The 15,914-nt window shown below is 41.3% G+C and overlaps 1 protein-coding gene across 1 annotated transcript; it reads left to right on the top strand.

Annotated features, from left to right (window-relative positions):
• Positions 1-3,759: 3,759 nt before the first annotated feature.
• Positions 3,760-15,170, top strand: acsl3b (acyl-CoA synthetase long chain family member 3b). Its single transcript, XM_062428871.1, has 15 exons — positions 3,760-3,933; positions 6,969-7,428; positions 8,095-8,272; positions 8,392-8,501; positions 8,684-8,822; positions 9,274-9,424; positions 9,617-9,740; positions 9,952-10,023; positions 10,168-10,307; positions 10,637-10,809; positions 10,983-11,057; positions 11,141-11,332; positions 11,420-11,534; positions 11,805-11,962; positions 12,190-15,170. The coding sequence occupies exons 2-15, from the start codon at positions 7,078-7,080 to the stop codon at positions 12,345-12,347; spliced, it is 2,136 nt and encodes a 711-aa protein (XP_062284855.1). The 5' UTR covers positions 3,760-3,933; positions 6,969-7,077; the 3' UTR covers positions 12,348-15,170.
• Positions 15,171-15,914: the final 744 nt, after the last annotated feature.

The following is a 15,914-nucleotide window of genomic DNA, read 5'->3' as shown; positions in this document are numbered from 1 at the left end:
TCATAAATAGAGCTTTGATTGCATGATTTTTATATTTTCTCTGTGGTCTGCGTGTGTTTTAAGGATTTAAAATCAACCAAATTCAACCAATTTGATGAACACTTCTGGGAATAGTTTTTTTTACACTCCTTTTCATCCTTTGTTGCCTTTTAATTTCAAATAAAGCACTTTGTAACTTTTATAAAGAGAGAAAGTTAAGTATAGGTTAAAACTGATAACTCCGTTTTTCATTGTTTGAGGAAGAAGAGATAAAGATAAATTTATTGATCCCACAGTGGGGAAAATTCATTTCTACAGCAGCTCAAAAAATGGTGATATAGAAAAAAACAAACAAAAACAAATGTATACAACAATAAAATTAAAAAATAAATAAAACGACCCTAAAATGCAATTATGACATATACAACAATAAAAATTATAAACTAAATAAAAAGGACCCTAAAGTGCAACTATAGTGCAGCATTGTACAGTCTGACTGCAGATGGAATGAAGGACCTGCGGAAGAGCTCCTTCTTACACTTGGGGTGTATTAATCTGTCGCTGAAGGAGCTGCTTAAGGCCCTCACAGTCAGATGCAGAGGGTGAGAGGTGTTGTCCATGATGGAGGACAGTTTGGACAAAACCCTCCTCTCTCCCACCACCTTTATGGGGTCCAAGGGGCAGCCACAGACTGAGCTGCCTCTTTTAATCAGTCTGTTGAGTCTGTTCCTGTCTCGCTCAGAACATCCCCCTACCCAACACACCACTGCATATGAGACCACTGATGCCACCTCAGAGTCGAAGAAGGATCTCAGCAGTGGCCTGCACACACCAAACGATGCCAGCCTCCTCAGCAGGTGTAAACGACACTGACCCTTCTTGTAAATAGAATCAGTGTTGTCTGACCAGTCCAGATTTCTGTTGAAGTGAACAGCCAGGTACTTGTATGTCCTCACTGTCTCGATGTCAAGTCCCTGCATGTTCACCGGTGCAATTTTTGAGGGTTTTCGGTGGAAGTCAACCACCATCTCTCGTCTTGCTGGCGTTTACTTGTAGGTGGTTCTGCTCACACCAGTCGACAAAGTCCATGATGACCTTCCTGTACTCACAGTTGTTCCCCTCTGACACACATCCCACAATGGCAGTGTCATCAGAGAACTTCTGGAGGTGACAACTGTCTGTGAAGTAACAGAAGTCTGCTGTATACAGGGTGAAGGGGAAAGGTGAGAGTACCCTGAGGGGCCCCTGTTCTGCAGACCACCACATCAGACACGCAGTCCTGCAACCTCACATACTGGGGTCTGTCTGTGAGGTAGTCAAGGGTCCATGCAGCCATCTGGTCACTGACCCCCACTCTCTCCAGCTTCCTCCTGAGCAGCGTAGGTTGAATTGTATTGAAAGCACAGGAGAAATGTAATTTTTTAAAAAGTGATCCTTAAACCAACCAGCAGAGGTGCCCTCCCCTCACTTCAGATCCGTGTGGCTGATTACAGGCTATGAATGGCATGCCAAATAAAGAATCTCAGGGGCCATAGCTCAATTTCAGCCAGCCTATTTCAGGTTTAGACTGAGCAGTTAGTAGGCTATCAGTCATGGTTAGGACAGACTAGACCACAAATTGGAGAAAGCTGGACTTTTGGTGATTAATTTCTCTAAAAACACCTTCATATCTTATATCTTTTCCCCTCCATATTTTATGGAGGATATAAAGGCAGGTCTGTTGGTGCAGACTGTCTGCAACAGTAGACCCTCACAGACATGCATTACACATAATTAGGCTTACTTAGTAGCATTAACTAAATACAATAGTGTGTCTGTTTCAGTTATAAGTCTCTCCCTATTAAGTTTATGCTCAATATTAAGTTAAAAAAGAGCCACCTGTTGAGGAAACCTTACTCTGCAGCCTACAGTCGGATATACAAAGCTGTGAAAAGAATTGGCGGGTTACCTGGGCAGGTGTGACGACATTACATTACGGAAGTGGTTATGGTCCGTTTATTGTGGTACGGAAGTATCACGCATGCGCGGTGGCATTAATTGTGCAAGATCACGTGATTAAATTCAAATTATTTCAAATAATAATGATATGCCAATACTTTTCGTGGTTTGGGTTAAAATTGCCAGGCTTAGGCACAAAAATCACTTGGTTAAGGTTACGGAAAGATTGTGGTTTGGTTAAAATGCTTTTTGAATTTAATGCACTGAAATGCCAAACATTACCGTTAAAAATGTTCAGTTAATCCACAAACATAGCTACCAATAGAACAAACTACAACCGGCACGAAAAACCAGCCCGTACCAACAGCCTGTGGACTACTGGCACGGAATCCCGTTCAGTGTCAATAGTCGGTAAATTATTGCATCGGTTCTGTAGCTGGTGCCATGCATTACACTTTGATTTACGTGATATTTAGCAGAATTGTACCTTCTGAAGCTCAGAGAAATGCTGGTACATTTATTTTGGTCTTTCCCACATACAAAACAATGGTGGAATAAAGTATCACAATTTGTTGATCATATCCATCCTCACTTATTATTATTATTATTATTGTTGTGGTTTTTGTTGTTGATATTATTATTATTATTATCATCATCATTATTATCATTATTAGCCTATACTTTTTATTATAACTTACTGATGAATTTGCTTACTATTGGACTACATCTGTAATTCACAGATGTAGCATAAATTCTTGAGCAAAAAGCCAAAGTTTCCATAGCTGACTGTCCATGTCAAACAATGTATTTATTCAATATCTGAATGTACAGATACAAAAATCAGTTAACACGTATAACCACTGTAAGCCTTATAAGATATTTATTCAACATGTAGTCCCCCTGGCTTGTTTGTGTGATTGTAAGCTGCTGTAAACTTGCTGTATAGCCTACTTGTTTCAATAAAGCTAGGACATATTTATAAAAAATAATGTAATTATTTGATTTAATATTTAATTTACTATTGTTTCATTGGTTTTCACATTTTTAAAATAAAAGTCAGAGAAAAATAGTAAATAAAAATAAATGCAGGTGAGGTAGAAACCCACTGTGGGATAAAACACAATAATAATGCAAAGTAAAATATAAAAATAAACATAAATATAATTTACCCAATTAATATAACATACAAACATTGCGAAATAAAATAAAGCAAATCAGAAACTGCAAGTTAAAAAAACACACATAATTTACTAGAATCATCTATTATCAGAGCTGGAGCATCTCTCAGTTTAATTTTTTTATCTGGGCAAAGACAGAGAATCAGTAAGTGCAAATTTCTATTCCATAATTGGGCTCCACGATGTCTTATTGAATAGTGTCCTCGAGCTGTATGATACATTAGAAAGGTATAGATTATTGAATAGTCTAGTTGAATAATAGTTTACCTGAGATTTACAAAGAAAAAATGTTTTGAAACGTTCTGGTAAATCTGTGCTCATGTATTTCAACTTAAAAATAAAAGTAGCCTACATATTTCAGGAATATTAATATCAAGAATAGTTATTACATTCAATGTATACATATATAAAATGAATAACACATATAATGTGATATTTTGAACACTCCATACCAGCTGGTGGCGGGCACCATCTCGTTTTTTGCCAGACGCCCCGAAACCTCCACGCAGACTCAAAGAAGAAGAAACCCGTGATGACCGATAGTAACCCGACCTGACTCACGTCCCCGCCGCCCCGCGCCACCTCCTTTCCTCCAATCACTGGCAGGGAACCGCCCTGACGTCACACCATAGCTTCCGGGCTGGTATCACTGGCCCGGTGCGGTGATGCTCTGATATACTGTATTACTTAATTTTATAGTCTGTTTTTGTAACATACTTTTAATTGTAATTTTATAACCAAACACACAACACTCGAAGATTATATAAATATGATGCAGGAGCTTTGGTTACGAGGACAAAGATAATCGATCCGACCCCGCAGCGCTAGGAGAGGAGAGGTGAGAATGTTTCGCTACTGTGCAGATGTTGATGAGAGCGGCTGATTGTTAGCAACCGGCTCTGCTACATCGCATCCAATTAGCTACACATTTTTTGTACAATGCAACACCCTGTTACTTCTTAATTCGTATGTGAACTGCGTGCATTAAGCTGTTTTTTTCACGTCCTCAGCTGAGGATGTTGGCTCACAGGCACATGAAAACTAGCCTCCCACTTTGCTAACATAGCTGCTAGCGCGTCTTTCAGCTGCTAACCTGATGTAGCTTCAGTCACGAAGTGCATTGAATGACCTGTTATTGTCTAACATAGAGAGAATAAAATCAATCTACCGAGCTTGGATTTGATAGCATCACGCATGCTATCTATTATTCTGTGTAGTTTATCTCTCAACTGTGTGTTAAGATCTTATCTAACGTCGATAGTAGCTGTCTGTTAGATAAGGGGCATAAAAATCATCAATACGACACCTTATCTTCCACTGTGCACAAGAGGAACAACGCCGAAACAATGTGTTTAATAACAGCTTAACAAATCAGTTAAAGCAGAATAATTTATAGTCTTTGGTAAATGAAAAGAAAAAGCATGATCTGACCCTATTATGTAAACAATAATACAGAAGCACACGAATTCAAAAAGATTGTAATTTAGCATCATCTGGCTGTGTAGATGCTCACAGATACTGCTTATTATATATCAGACAGATTCAGGGTAGGCTCTGGAAGTCAAAAAATAAAATTTAAAAATGGATATTACATTAGTTATAAAAAGATATCATGCAGAATAGCCTATATGTGTGTGATTTGTTTGAAGAGATAGTTCAGATATACAGTAGTTTGGGGAAACTTTACTGTTTTTCCCACTTTCCTGGAGTCAGAAATGAGTAAATTCCTTCAGACAGATTTTTTAAAGTATTTGGTGAAGTCTGAAGTTATGTACAATGGCAACATCAAGCTATCCTGGCATCCCTTAGACATCCATGAATTTGGCGAAACTAAGCACGTAAATTAAGGGGGGTGAGGGGATGCTTTATCTGAGGGGAGGCCCTCAGTCTTAGACTTTGAAACCCCCTTTTATAAATAAAGATAATAGACACCATCGTTGGCTCAGATTACTGTCTCAGAGTCATGTGGGTTACTTAGTAACGAGGTGTTGGAACATGCCCCTGACATATGGGTATACTGCTGTCAGTACAGTATGGCTGAAATAATGGATATTTCACATACCAAAACATTTAGCATCTGTTCATTTCTGGGGGTTTTTAATACTGTGTTTATCACAATAAGCACCTATTGGTTGTCAGGTCTGTTTTTTGTACTCTTGATCATGTGTCACATTGTTTGTTTGTTTTTTAAGATTTTGTTTGGCATAGACACCTTTATTTAGCAGTAGACAGACAGGAAACATGGGAGAGAGAGGGGGGTGTGACATGCAGCAAAGGACGTCCGACCTGGATTCGAACTGAGGTCGGCTGCGTTTATGGCATGTGCTCTAACCACTCGACCACCTGCGCTCCCTCACATATTTTTTTGAAAAAGTAACTATAGCAGCTGGGTGTGTCTGCTTCATTCAAAGTATAGTACACAATGACTGAACCTGTATTACAAGTGTTATAATGAAACTCAGTGACCTGACATTGCCAATGTATTTTATGTGTGTGCTGCACAAATACAGGAAAGCTTTGTCAGTTGGTTGTGATATCTGAGATGTTGCAGAACAGGTGAGACATGTTCATCCTAAAGGTTGAATCATTTCATAACTTTAGGTAAATGCTTGATGGCAAAGCATGAAGCTGATTCAGTTGATCGCTTGAATTCTCTTTAAAACCACCCAGCAAATTTACAGAGAAAAAGAACATTTGAATCGGCTCCTTTTGGCTAGAAGCACTATATACATTTGCAATCTCATAATGGATATGGGCAGAAGTACCAGTGTACGCACTTTGTGAGGATAGAAGTTGAGGTGTAGACATGAGGAAGTTTGGAGCACTTGCATAAGCATTCACATGCCCACACTAACACACATGCAGCTTGAGACAATCACTGAGTGTTAGGTAGAAGCAGATTAGCCCCTGCAGTATAATATTGTACTGGCCATGGTATCACAGTCTTTATCAGAGCTCAGGAGCTTGGGGCAGTGCAAGTGAGCAGATTGGGGTAGTCTTGTTGGTCCTGACATGGAATGTGCTATCGTCTGTGTTTGCCTGGGTCAGGAGCAGCCCAACTCATCAGCCAGTGTTAGATTCTTCTCATCACTGCTACATTAGCTGGCTAGGTTTTGTCAACCTCTCACGTGACCTCTGGTCCTCTCCCTCTAAGCTGCAGAATGAGTCACTGGCTCAACTTCTAGCTCGGACTCAGTGGCTGCAGGGTTACATTGCAAATTACACTCTGGCCCTAAGCATACACTAGAAATAGCTGAGCTGTCCGGCAGATGGTTGGAGTTGGTCCAAAGGTTGTTGTTTTTTTTTTTTACAGTACAGTCAAACAACTAACAGCATGACTTAGGAGCAGTAATGAGTGTAGTTCATGGTAAATTCCTGCATTTGCAAACATTATCATATCTCATAGTGTAGTTGTAAGAAGTGTGGAGGCATAGAGAAAGTGTAAAAGCTAACACAAGTTAACAGCCTTAAAGCACATTAAGGGTTATTGTTCCCTTAATGTGCTTTCTTATCTGACCAACAGCACACATTACAATGAAATGAAACATAGAACAGCAGCAAATCTTCTCATATGAGAGGCATTTCCTCAGTTGGTCAGTTGATTAACTAATCATTTCAGTAGTGTTATTAAATTGGGATTTTAAGTGTTGTTGCATTGCTGCTTCATCTGTATTGCCGGCCTCTGTGCGGCATAAATAGTGCTGACTGAGAAACAAGCTGAAAAAAGGCAACGATGGGCTTTAGGCAAGCATGGATTAATTTATCAGGAGGCAGTTTTCTGTGTATGCTACATTCAATGTTTCCAAATGTGCTGATACAGTTTTGTATCCAGACTGTCATTTTTAAGTTTCATGTTGTGTCTCTGTGTTGCAGGTCTGGTTAACTTGCTGCAGAAAAGAATCCCCCAGAGCAGTGACAAGCGCAATATATTGTCAGACTTCTTCAAGAAGCTTCATCTCCAGCAGTGACTTCATCCTCAAAGATGAAGTTGAAGGAGGATATGAACCCCCTGCTTCTGCAGGTCTTCCGCTCTGTGGTCTGGGTCTACTCTGTCATCACCTTCATACCCTGGTACTTCTTCTCTGGAGCTGGCTCCAACTTGGAGCGGGCTCGCCGGATTAAGGCACGCTCAGTTAGCAGACACCCAGCAGGGCCTTACAGGGCCATCAACAGCCAAGAGAAGCTGGTGGCTTGGCTGCACCCCGGGGTGGACACGCTGGATAAGATGTTTGAATACGCTGCCAGGAGGTTTCCACAGAGAGACTGTCTGGGCACCAGGGAGGTTCTCAGTGAGGAGGATGAGCTGCAGCCCAACGGCAAGGTCTTCAAGAAGGTGAGAGACATTAACCTGTTCCTGGTACCCTTGCATACTCTTACATACATGCAATAGATCATATGTACCCTTGTTTGATTCTTATTTTAAATGTACCATCTTTTACCATTGTTTTATGTCAATGTGGTGTACCTCTTATCACATTGTAATTTAAAGCTAGAATCTGAAGGTTTAGTGAATCTATAACAGGAAGATTGGTTGTATCTATTTAGGCTGACAGTGCAGTCTGCCACTGTGCACAGTGTGAGGAATGTGGGTGGAAGAGCGCTGTCACTGGTCCTTTGTCTCAGGGCTGAAAGCCTCCTCATTAACACCTGCATTGCTGCAAAAGCCCTGCAGATGGCGCCAACTGACTGGTAATGAAAGCTGTATAAGCATCAACATCAGACCTCTTTCAGATTCGCTGGTTTCAGTAAAGCAGCTGAGATTAATGCATGACCATGTAACCATTTTAATATTCTAATGCAGAGTGGTGCACATAATAATTCCATTAGCTCGGAAACTGTTGGTGTTTAATTTGGTGTAACATTCCTAAATTCATTGAAGCATTAACAAAATGTATAAAATATGTTCTGATGCTTTTAAGCTGTCAGATATGTGGAAGTAATCCTGAATTTTACATATATCATTTGAATGTTTTGTGTGTGTGTGTGTATATATGTGTAGGTAATTCTGGGGAACTATAACTGGCTGTCATATGAGGAAGCCTACCAGGCAGCAAAGTCTTTCGGCAGCGGTCTGGCAGCTCTTGGCCAGAGGCCTCAGTGTAACATCGCCATCTTCTGTGAGACCCGAGCTGAGTGGATCGTGGCAGCACAGTCCTGCTTCATGTACAATTTTCCACGTAAGTGACCGAAAAGACAGACGTGTGTGTGTGTATACATATATAGACATTTTTCAACATGCTACATTTCTTAAACACTTACGTCAACTGACTGGTTCGCCCGGATTTTAATTTGACAGTCGTCACACTGTACGCCACTCTTGGACCCGCGGCCATTGCCCACGGCCTGAACGAGACCGAGGTCACGCACATCATCACAAGCAAAGACCTGCTGCAGAGCCGTCTCAGGGTACCTGCGTCACTGTCATTATCAGCCTCCATCACGTTGCTTACGTTGAACAAATCTCTGCAGTTTAAATGTTACTTCATCAGTTGTTACTTTGTGTAATATTAGAGTTCTCTTTGCATAATTACTTCTTCCTCTCACCTCCTCTCTCTTTACACCCACCCACATCCATCTCCGTGTTCCAGGCCATACTGTGTGATGTTCCGAGGCTGCAGTATGTCATCGTAGTTGACACCAAGCCCACAAGCTGGTCAGACATTCCCAGAGGCATCACCATCTACAACATGGACACTGTGAAGGATATGGGATCCACGCCTGACAACAGTGAGCATTTTGCGCAACGTGATTAAAAAGGTTTCTAATTTTGTCAGGGAAATGGAAGTGCAGTGATGGAGGCTTAGCGCAAAGCCCTGATGTGTTATTAGAGTGATGTGCCATGCATGGCAGAGTCAGCAAGAGGTCAAATCATCACTCGCCAAACACCTGATGCCATAAAATCTTTGGCAAACTGTTCAGAAAAATGAAGGGAAATCATGTTTGTGCTCCAACTGTCACTTGAGCCTTATTATACATTTTTCATTTTTTATAAAGAAAACCACATAAAATAGGAAATCTTAGATACATAAAATGCAAAATATTTTTACATTTCTGCATTTTAGTGAACAGACTTTGCTTCATACCTATGTTTCATTACATCTAATTATCTTTATACATGTACTGTATGTGGTCAAACTTCCCATCTAACCGTCATGCCTCCTCTCATCCGTCTCTACAGTCGCAGTCGACCGCACACATCCAGAGCCCTCGGACATCGCTGTCATCATGTACACCAGCGGCTCCACGGGCATCCCCAAGGGTGTAATGATCTCCCATGGCAACATCATTGCTGGCATCACTGGCATGGCTGAGCGGATCCCTGACCTCAAGTATGCCGATATCAAATTTACGACCTCTTCCTCGACACTTCCTCTCATCTCTGTCTTCATCTCATGTCTTCTGCCTCTCAAACGATCTCAAAGCTTTTCTCACACCCTTAAATACCGTCTGCAGTCTCTTCATTTCGTATTTCTCCAGTGTCTATAGTGGAAATTAACCAGCTGCTATTTCTGTGCTGGCAGTGAAACAGACACCTACATTGGCTACCTACCGTTGGCTCACGTTTTAGAGCTCAGTGCTGAACTGGTGTGCGTCTCTCACGGCTGTCGCATCGGATACTCCTCCCCTCAGACTCTAGCCGACCAGGTCAGTGTATAAACGCACACACACATACACACATACACATTTGTTGCTGTTTGTATATAACTAAGGCTTAGGTCATCTTTGTCTTCAAGCTGCTTATGGTCACTTTAAAAGCTTTGCGTGGTCAAGCACCCATCTATATTGGTGACTACATCTCTACATCAGCAGTAGTTCACTAAGAGTTGATCAGTTGTCTTGTTTTCATTTTTCACAGTCTACCAAAATAAAAAAGGGCAGTAAAGGAGATACCAGTGTGTTGAAACCTACTCTCATGGCTGCTGTACCAGTAAGTCTTTTCCATCAGTGCACAAACTTAATTGATCCAATCTGACGTGACATATACACCTTGAAATTAAAGTGAACAAATAACACAGTACAGACTTGAAATGTCCAAAGCGTGCACTGAGAGTTTTCCGCCTGTGTTGTGCAGGAGATCATGGATCGAATCTATAAGAATGTGATGACTAAAGTGGAGGAGATGAGCAAATTCCAGAAGACACTCTTTGTGCTGGCTTACAACTACAAGATGGAGCAGATCTCCAAAGGCTACAGCACGCCTCTCTGTGACAGGTGACTACTGAAACACACATATTCATTAACTTAATCTATCAAGCTTCTGTTGACATTTGCTTCCTCTGTTACATGAGCAAACAGCCTAGCCCAAATTCCTCATGTAGCCAACACGCAAAAGCCACAGGGAATCATTCTCCAGCCTATGTGAATCATTGCATAATATAAATTCTGATGTTGTGTTTGCGCGGCGCATTCTCCAGCATCACTCAATATCCTAATGTTGTACAGAGTCATAGATAACTTTGGAATAGTCTGAGCGACTCACTCAGTCTTTGTCCAAGTTTTTGTCTGAGAATTTTTGTCTCATTCCTTCTCCTCCCCCTCAGTCTGGTGTTCAAACGGGTGCGCTCGCTGTTGGGAGGGAACACACGGGTGCTGCTTTCTGGCGGAGCGCCTCTCTCGGCCGCCACGCAACACTTCATGAATATCTGTCTGTGCTGCCCCGTGGGGCAGGGCTACGGTCTGACGGAGACGTGTGGAGCAGGCACCATCAGTGAGGGTAAGAGATAGGATTTTGTGAAAAGATGATGGCAGGAAATGTGAAACGGCGCTTGTTTTCACCACCCTTCGGGAAATTAACAGTGGAACAGTTGAAAAGGAGAGTTTATTTGATTTTTAGTAATTACCTCCATTTAGCGTGCTAATACAGGAGTTTCTGCTGGTATTTTTCAGTTTGGGACTACAGCACAGGACGGGTTGGCGCTCCGCTTGTTTGCTCGGAAATCATGCTCAAGGACTGGGAGGAGGGTGAGTCAGATGGCAACAAACCAACTTTAGAGAAAGGAAGACGCGCATAGATACTCTAATAATTACGTTTTGTACTTCCTTAGGTGGTTACTACAGCACAGACAAGCCCAACCCACGGGGGGAAATTTTGATCGGCGGGCCCAACGTAACGATGGGTTACTACAAAAACGAAGGCAAGAACCGGGAGGACTTTTATGTGGATCAGAAGGGTCAGAGATGGTTCTGCACCGGGGACATCGGGGAGTTCCACTCTGATGGATGCCTCAAGATCATCGGTAAGGAGTCTGTGAAAAACCTGCTTACTTGTGGATGGTATAAGTGACGCACCTGTCATGATTGTGACCCATGATCTCTTCTTATAGATCGTAAGAAGGATCTGGTGAAGTTGCAGGCAGGAGAGTACGTCTCATTAGGAAAAGTGGAGGCTGTTTTGAAGAACTGCTCGCTTATTGACAACATCTGTGCCTATGCCAATAGGTAAACTCATAAACACACTCTGTTGAAGTATTTTTTTTCCCATTTCTTTCTAGTAAAAGAAAGTACTGGTATAAATCTTCAAGACTTTTGACTTCAGTTTAGTTCCTTTTTCAAAGCAGGCCCAACTCAGCACAAACATTTCATCTTGTGTCTTCTTTGGGGTGTCTGTTTTTATGTCTCTGATTTTTTTTTCTCCTCTGCAATGCTGAATAAAACTTAGATTAACAATACGAAACAATCTAATGTTGACTATTCTGTGTCTGCCCTCAGTGACCAGTCATACGTGATCAGCTTTGTGGTGCCTAACCACAGACAGCTAATGGCGCTGGCGGAGCAGAGGCAGGTGAGGGGCACATGGGAGGATATCTGTAACAACTCCCAGATGGAGAAAGAGGTCCTCCGCATCATTACTGAGGCTGCTATCTCAGGTACGGAGAAAAGCCTTTTTATCTAATTTACTCATGTTCAGATAAAATGACTAAAAGCCTAAAAACAAAACCGACGTGATGCACCTGGTGTTTCTATCATCCAAGCTGTCTGTTCCGATTGGGTGCGATAATGTCTCCTTCCTCATGCCAGATTTTGAACTAGTGTTACACTCATATCACTCATTTTGACTTGTGATTTTGTTTTTTTTTGTTTGTTTGCTCTCAAGCAAAACTGGAGCGATTTGAGATCCCCAAGAAAATCCGGCTGAGTGCTGAACCCTGGACTCCAGAGACCGGCTTGGTCACTGACGCATTCAAACTGAAACGCAAGGAGCTCAAAACACACTACCAAGAGGACATTGAGAGGCTGTACGGTGGCAAATAACACATAGAAACACTTCAGAAAACACATAAACATACACTCGTATATACTTGCACACATACACAAGGAGCTCAGAAGCCACTACCAGGACTACTTGGAGAGGAGTTACACTAAAGATACAGGTGACACACATGCATTAATACAGACACACAAAGCAACCCATGCGCCTCCTCCTCGGCTTCCCCGCAACCAGGTTCGATCAAAGAAGGGGAGAAAAAAACACACTCCTGAATCCAGCTTAATGCTCTCTGTCAAGACCAAAAGGCAGAAGGTCCCTTACGGACAACTGAACCAGGCAGGAACGTGGCGGTGGTGGTCTGATGCACTCACCGTTCTTCTTTGATGCGTTTTAGCCCTTTTGAGTTGCCACGGCAACCGAGGCGGCACACAAAGTCGGACGCCTGCATGACTCGGAGTGAAACAAATGTCAGGCCAGACGTATCTGGATCAATGTGGGCACACCCTCCCTGTTGTTTTTCTTCCCTTTTTCCTCCCATCTCCCATAACTCTCCAGAGCCCTCCACCAGTCCAGCACAGTGTTGTAGAGCAGACCCTCGGCAGGAGGAACAGGGTAGCATGAGCGGTGCCTGATAGAGGGGATCCCTTCTGGGCTTTAAGTAACATTCAGGTTGGAATCTATGCAGGGATCTCTATTATTGGTTGTTTGTTTTTGTTTTTTTTTAAATCTGTGTTGCTGTGTTTCATGTTCGGTTTTTCAGCTCTGACTGAAACTCATTTGAGTGTTTTTATGTGCGAGGATTCGGCGTCGCGAAGCCATGAGAGATTGAACGACAAGATTTTTTTTAAAACACTTTTTCTTAATGTTGCTTTATGGTAGTATTATTCTGTGTTTTTTTCTTTTTATCCCCCTGTTTTTTATCGTTATTTTGTTTACTTAAATTAGCTTTTTTTATATAAGCCTTTCATTGTCTTTTTCTCCTCCGCTTATTTGCCTGTATCCCAAAGTTTGTATATGAGTGTGTGTTTACTGACTCGACTAGTAAAAGAGATCCAGTCTGTAGTCTCTTCTGCTCTCGGCCTTTGCAGTAGGATCAAACGTCAATAAGAAAGGCATCCATAGCGATTTTTGTCCAGCTCTACTCTTTTGCCCTGAGCTTTTCTTTTTCATATCTGACGAGCCCCCAGATGCCTCGCAACCTGTGTCTTATCGGTTATTTTGTTGGTTCAGTGACACACAGTAGCCCTGCCATGTATTCCTCCATTCATGACCAATGCATCGTATGGATGTCTCCAAGGGAACTTAGCCTAACATAGAAAAATAGTTAGCCTTTCATTGGTTGCTCTCTCATTTACTATTTTGGTGCAACTACATGTTATAATTTTTGCCATAGGCCTAGTTACTTTTATCCTTTTTTTTGTACTTATAAAAATGAAATACAAAGTGAATGTGCAATATTTATACTCAAATTTTAAACTAAAGTATGTAGGAAGGAAGAACGTACAGACAACAGCCCCTCCATAGTGTATGAATGTTTAGGCCTGTTACTCATCAGTAGAAATATAAGCATAGGAACACGTGTAGGAAAGGAGAGAACAGTAGAGACACACTGATAAGGAAGTCTAGATGTAGCCCATTTGAACGTACTGTGCTTAAACAATGTAATGTTCTTGAAGACTGTAACGTTGAAAAATTGATATTGGCATTATAGAAATCGCATGTTTTAAAAGTGTGCAACTGTACCAAAGTATTGGGATATATATTTGAGAAACAAAGAGCGATAGCGAAATGCATTCCAGTCGGAACAACTGAAGAAACATCTTATGAAGACTTATTTAACTGTGTATCATAATCTCACTTGAAACACTGAAGAGTGCAAATACCATTTCTGTAGCTTCAAATTGGTTTATGTGTATGATACTGTATGTGCAATGTATATAAAAAACAGTCTACAGAATTTGCCAACTGCCATTTATTTGAGCTCATGTGTAACATATGTTAATTACTGTAGGTTTTCAGATTAGTGGTAATATTCTCTGAAAGGCATCAGATGAGCAACCCTACAGTGCTATCACTGCTTCAGTCTTTCTTTTCTTATTAAGTTCATGGACTGAAGACAAAATGATTAGTGGTCCTTTTTAAGGGTGGCATCTTTCTCGCAGCCACCGTTGAATGCAAATCCTGCTTTTGCTCGTACTGAAGAAACATAGTATTAATAAAGGTACAGTCAGGTACTCTAACGACTTCTCCCATCAGATGTCTACTAGCTTAATACCGGAGGGTTATTTTAGCATGTAAAGTTTTCCAATACTGTCAAAATCAAGTGGGAGCCCATTCCTCCCATCCTGTTTTTTTATAACATTTCTCTCCTGACGTTTCAGTGAAAAGTCAGTAGCTTACTGTGCTGTTTGCTGCTTTCCCTCTGCCTGGCTAGAGGTGGCTAGTTGCCTTCTGACACACATGAGCTGTCATCATGGGTCTTAAGAATGTGAAGCATTCCCCGCATCATGTTGATAGCACACACTGTGTCCTACTAACAAACATCCATTTTCACTAATGGCAAGGCAAAGACAGTGGGTGGTGCAAAGATGAATTCCATTTCTGCTGTTTTCACTTGCATTGTAAATAGGTTGGGAAGGGAGGTATCAATGATCAAAGTTCATGTAAAACTACCAATAATTGTACAGGTGAAAAGCCTCCTATTAACATATTTAATAATCTTTGTTACTGACCGGTTTTTCAGGTCTCCTCCTTTGTTTTGTGTGGTTAAGTGGCCCTGTGAGCCGGGCCACTTGCAAGTGTCTCCTTCCTTTATTTATTTGTGATTTGGCCTTGAAAATTATGTAATGAAATAAAAAGTTTGTGTTGTAATCACTGGTGCTCTTTGTGTGTGTGTGTGTGTGTGTGTGTGTGTGTGTGTGTGTGTGTGTGTGTGTGTGTGTGTGTGTGTGTGTGTGTGTGTGTGTGTGTGTGTGTGTGTGTGTGTGTGTGTGTGTGTGTGTGTGTGTGTGTGTGTGTGTGTGTGTGTGTGTGTGTGTGTGTGTGTGTGTGTGTGACTTTTTTAAGCTGAGGTGCAACGTGTGACTGATACGATCAGGAGCTTGATTAGAATCATCCTGAAACTAGAGTTTCTATGGCAACGAAGGTCAGTGTGTTTGAGTGAATTTGGTTTGTGAAAGAGCGTGTGTGTGGTGCATCGTAGCCAACAGAACAAGCAGTTCTGGAAGTCAACCTTCAATCAGACCTAGTAAACAAAGGGGTGTTTTTTTTTTCTTTCAGGTGACGTCATAGACTGTTCATCAGACCTTTGAAATCACAGACATTTGAAATCCTTCAATTTATTAAAGAAAGAAGCTTGTCTTACTGTTCCTTCAAGCACACCCGCTATCCTGCTGCCTATATTATTATTCTAATTTGTATAAGAGAAAGTCTCAGGGCATCATGTTAGCACAAAGATGACCAATTCATTATGAAAGTTAGACTCTTATCTATTTATATGATAAATATGCTAATTATTTCATCATCAATTGGTCTATAAAATGTCTAAAAATAGTAAAAACTGCTTCACAGAATTTCAATTTATTATCCTACAACACAGAAAACCAGCAATA

This window comes from Scomber scombrus, chromosome 11 (assembly GCF_963691925.1).
Source record: "Scomber scombrus chromosome 11, fScoSco1.1, whole genome shotgun sequence".
NCBI lineage: Eukaryota > Metazoa > Chordata > Actinopteri > Scombriformes > Scombridae > Scomber > Scomber scombrus.
Note: the sequence above shows the minus strand (reverse complement) of the source record. Positions and strands in the feature narration are given on the sequence as shown.

Coding starts and splice junctions, on each gene's coding strand:
- acsl3b (XM_062428871.1), top strand. CDS start 7,078: ATGAAGTTGAAGGAGGATATGAACCCCCTGCTTCTGCAGGTCTTCCGC. Junction 10,308..10,636: donor AGCACGCCTCTCTGTGACAG/GTGACTACTGAA, acceptor CCTCCCCCTCAG/TCTGGTGTTCAAACGGGTGC. Junction 11,963..12,189: donor TACTGAGGCTGCTATCTCAG/GTACGGAGAAAA, acceptor TTTGCTCTCAAG/CAAAACTGGAGCGATTTGAG.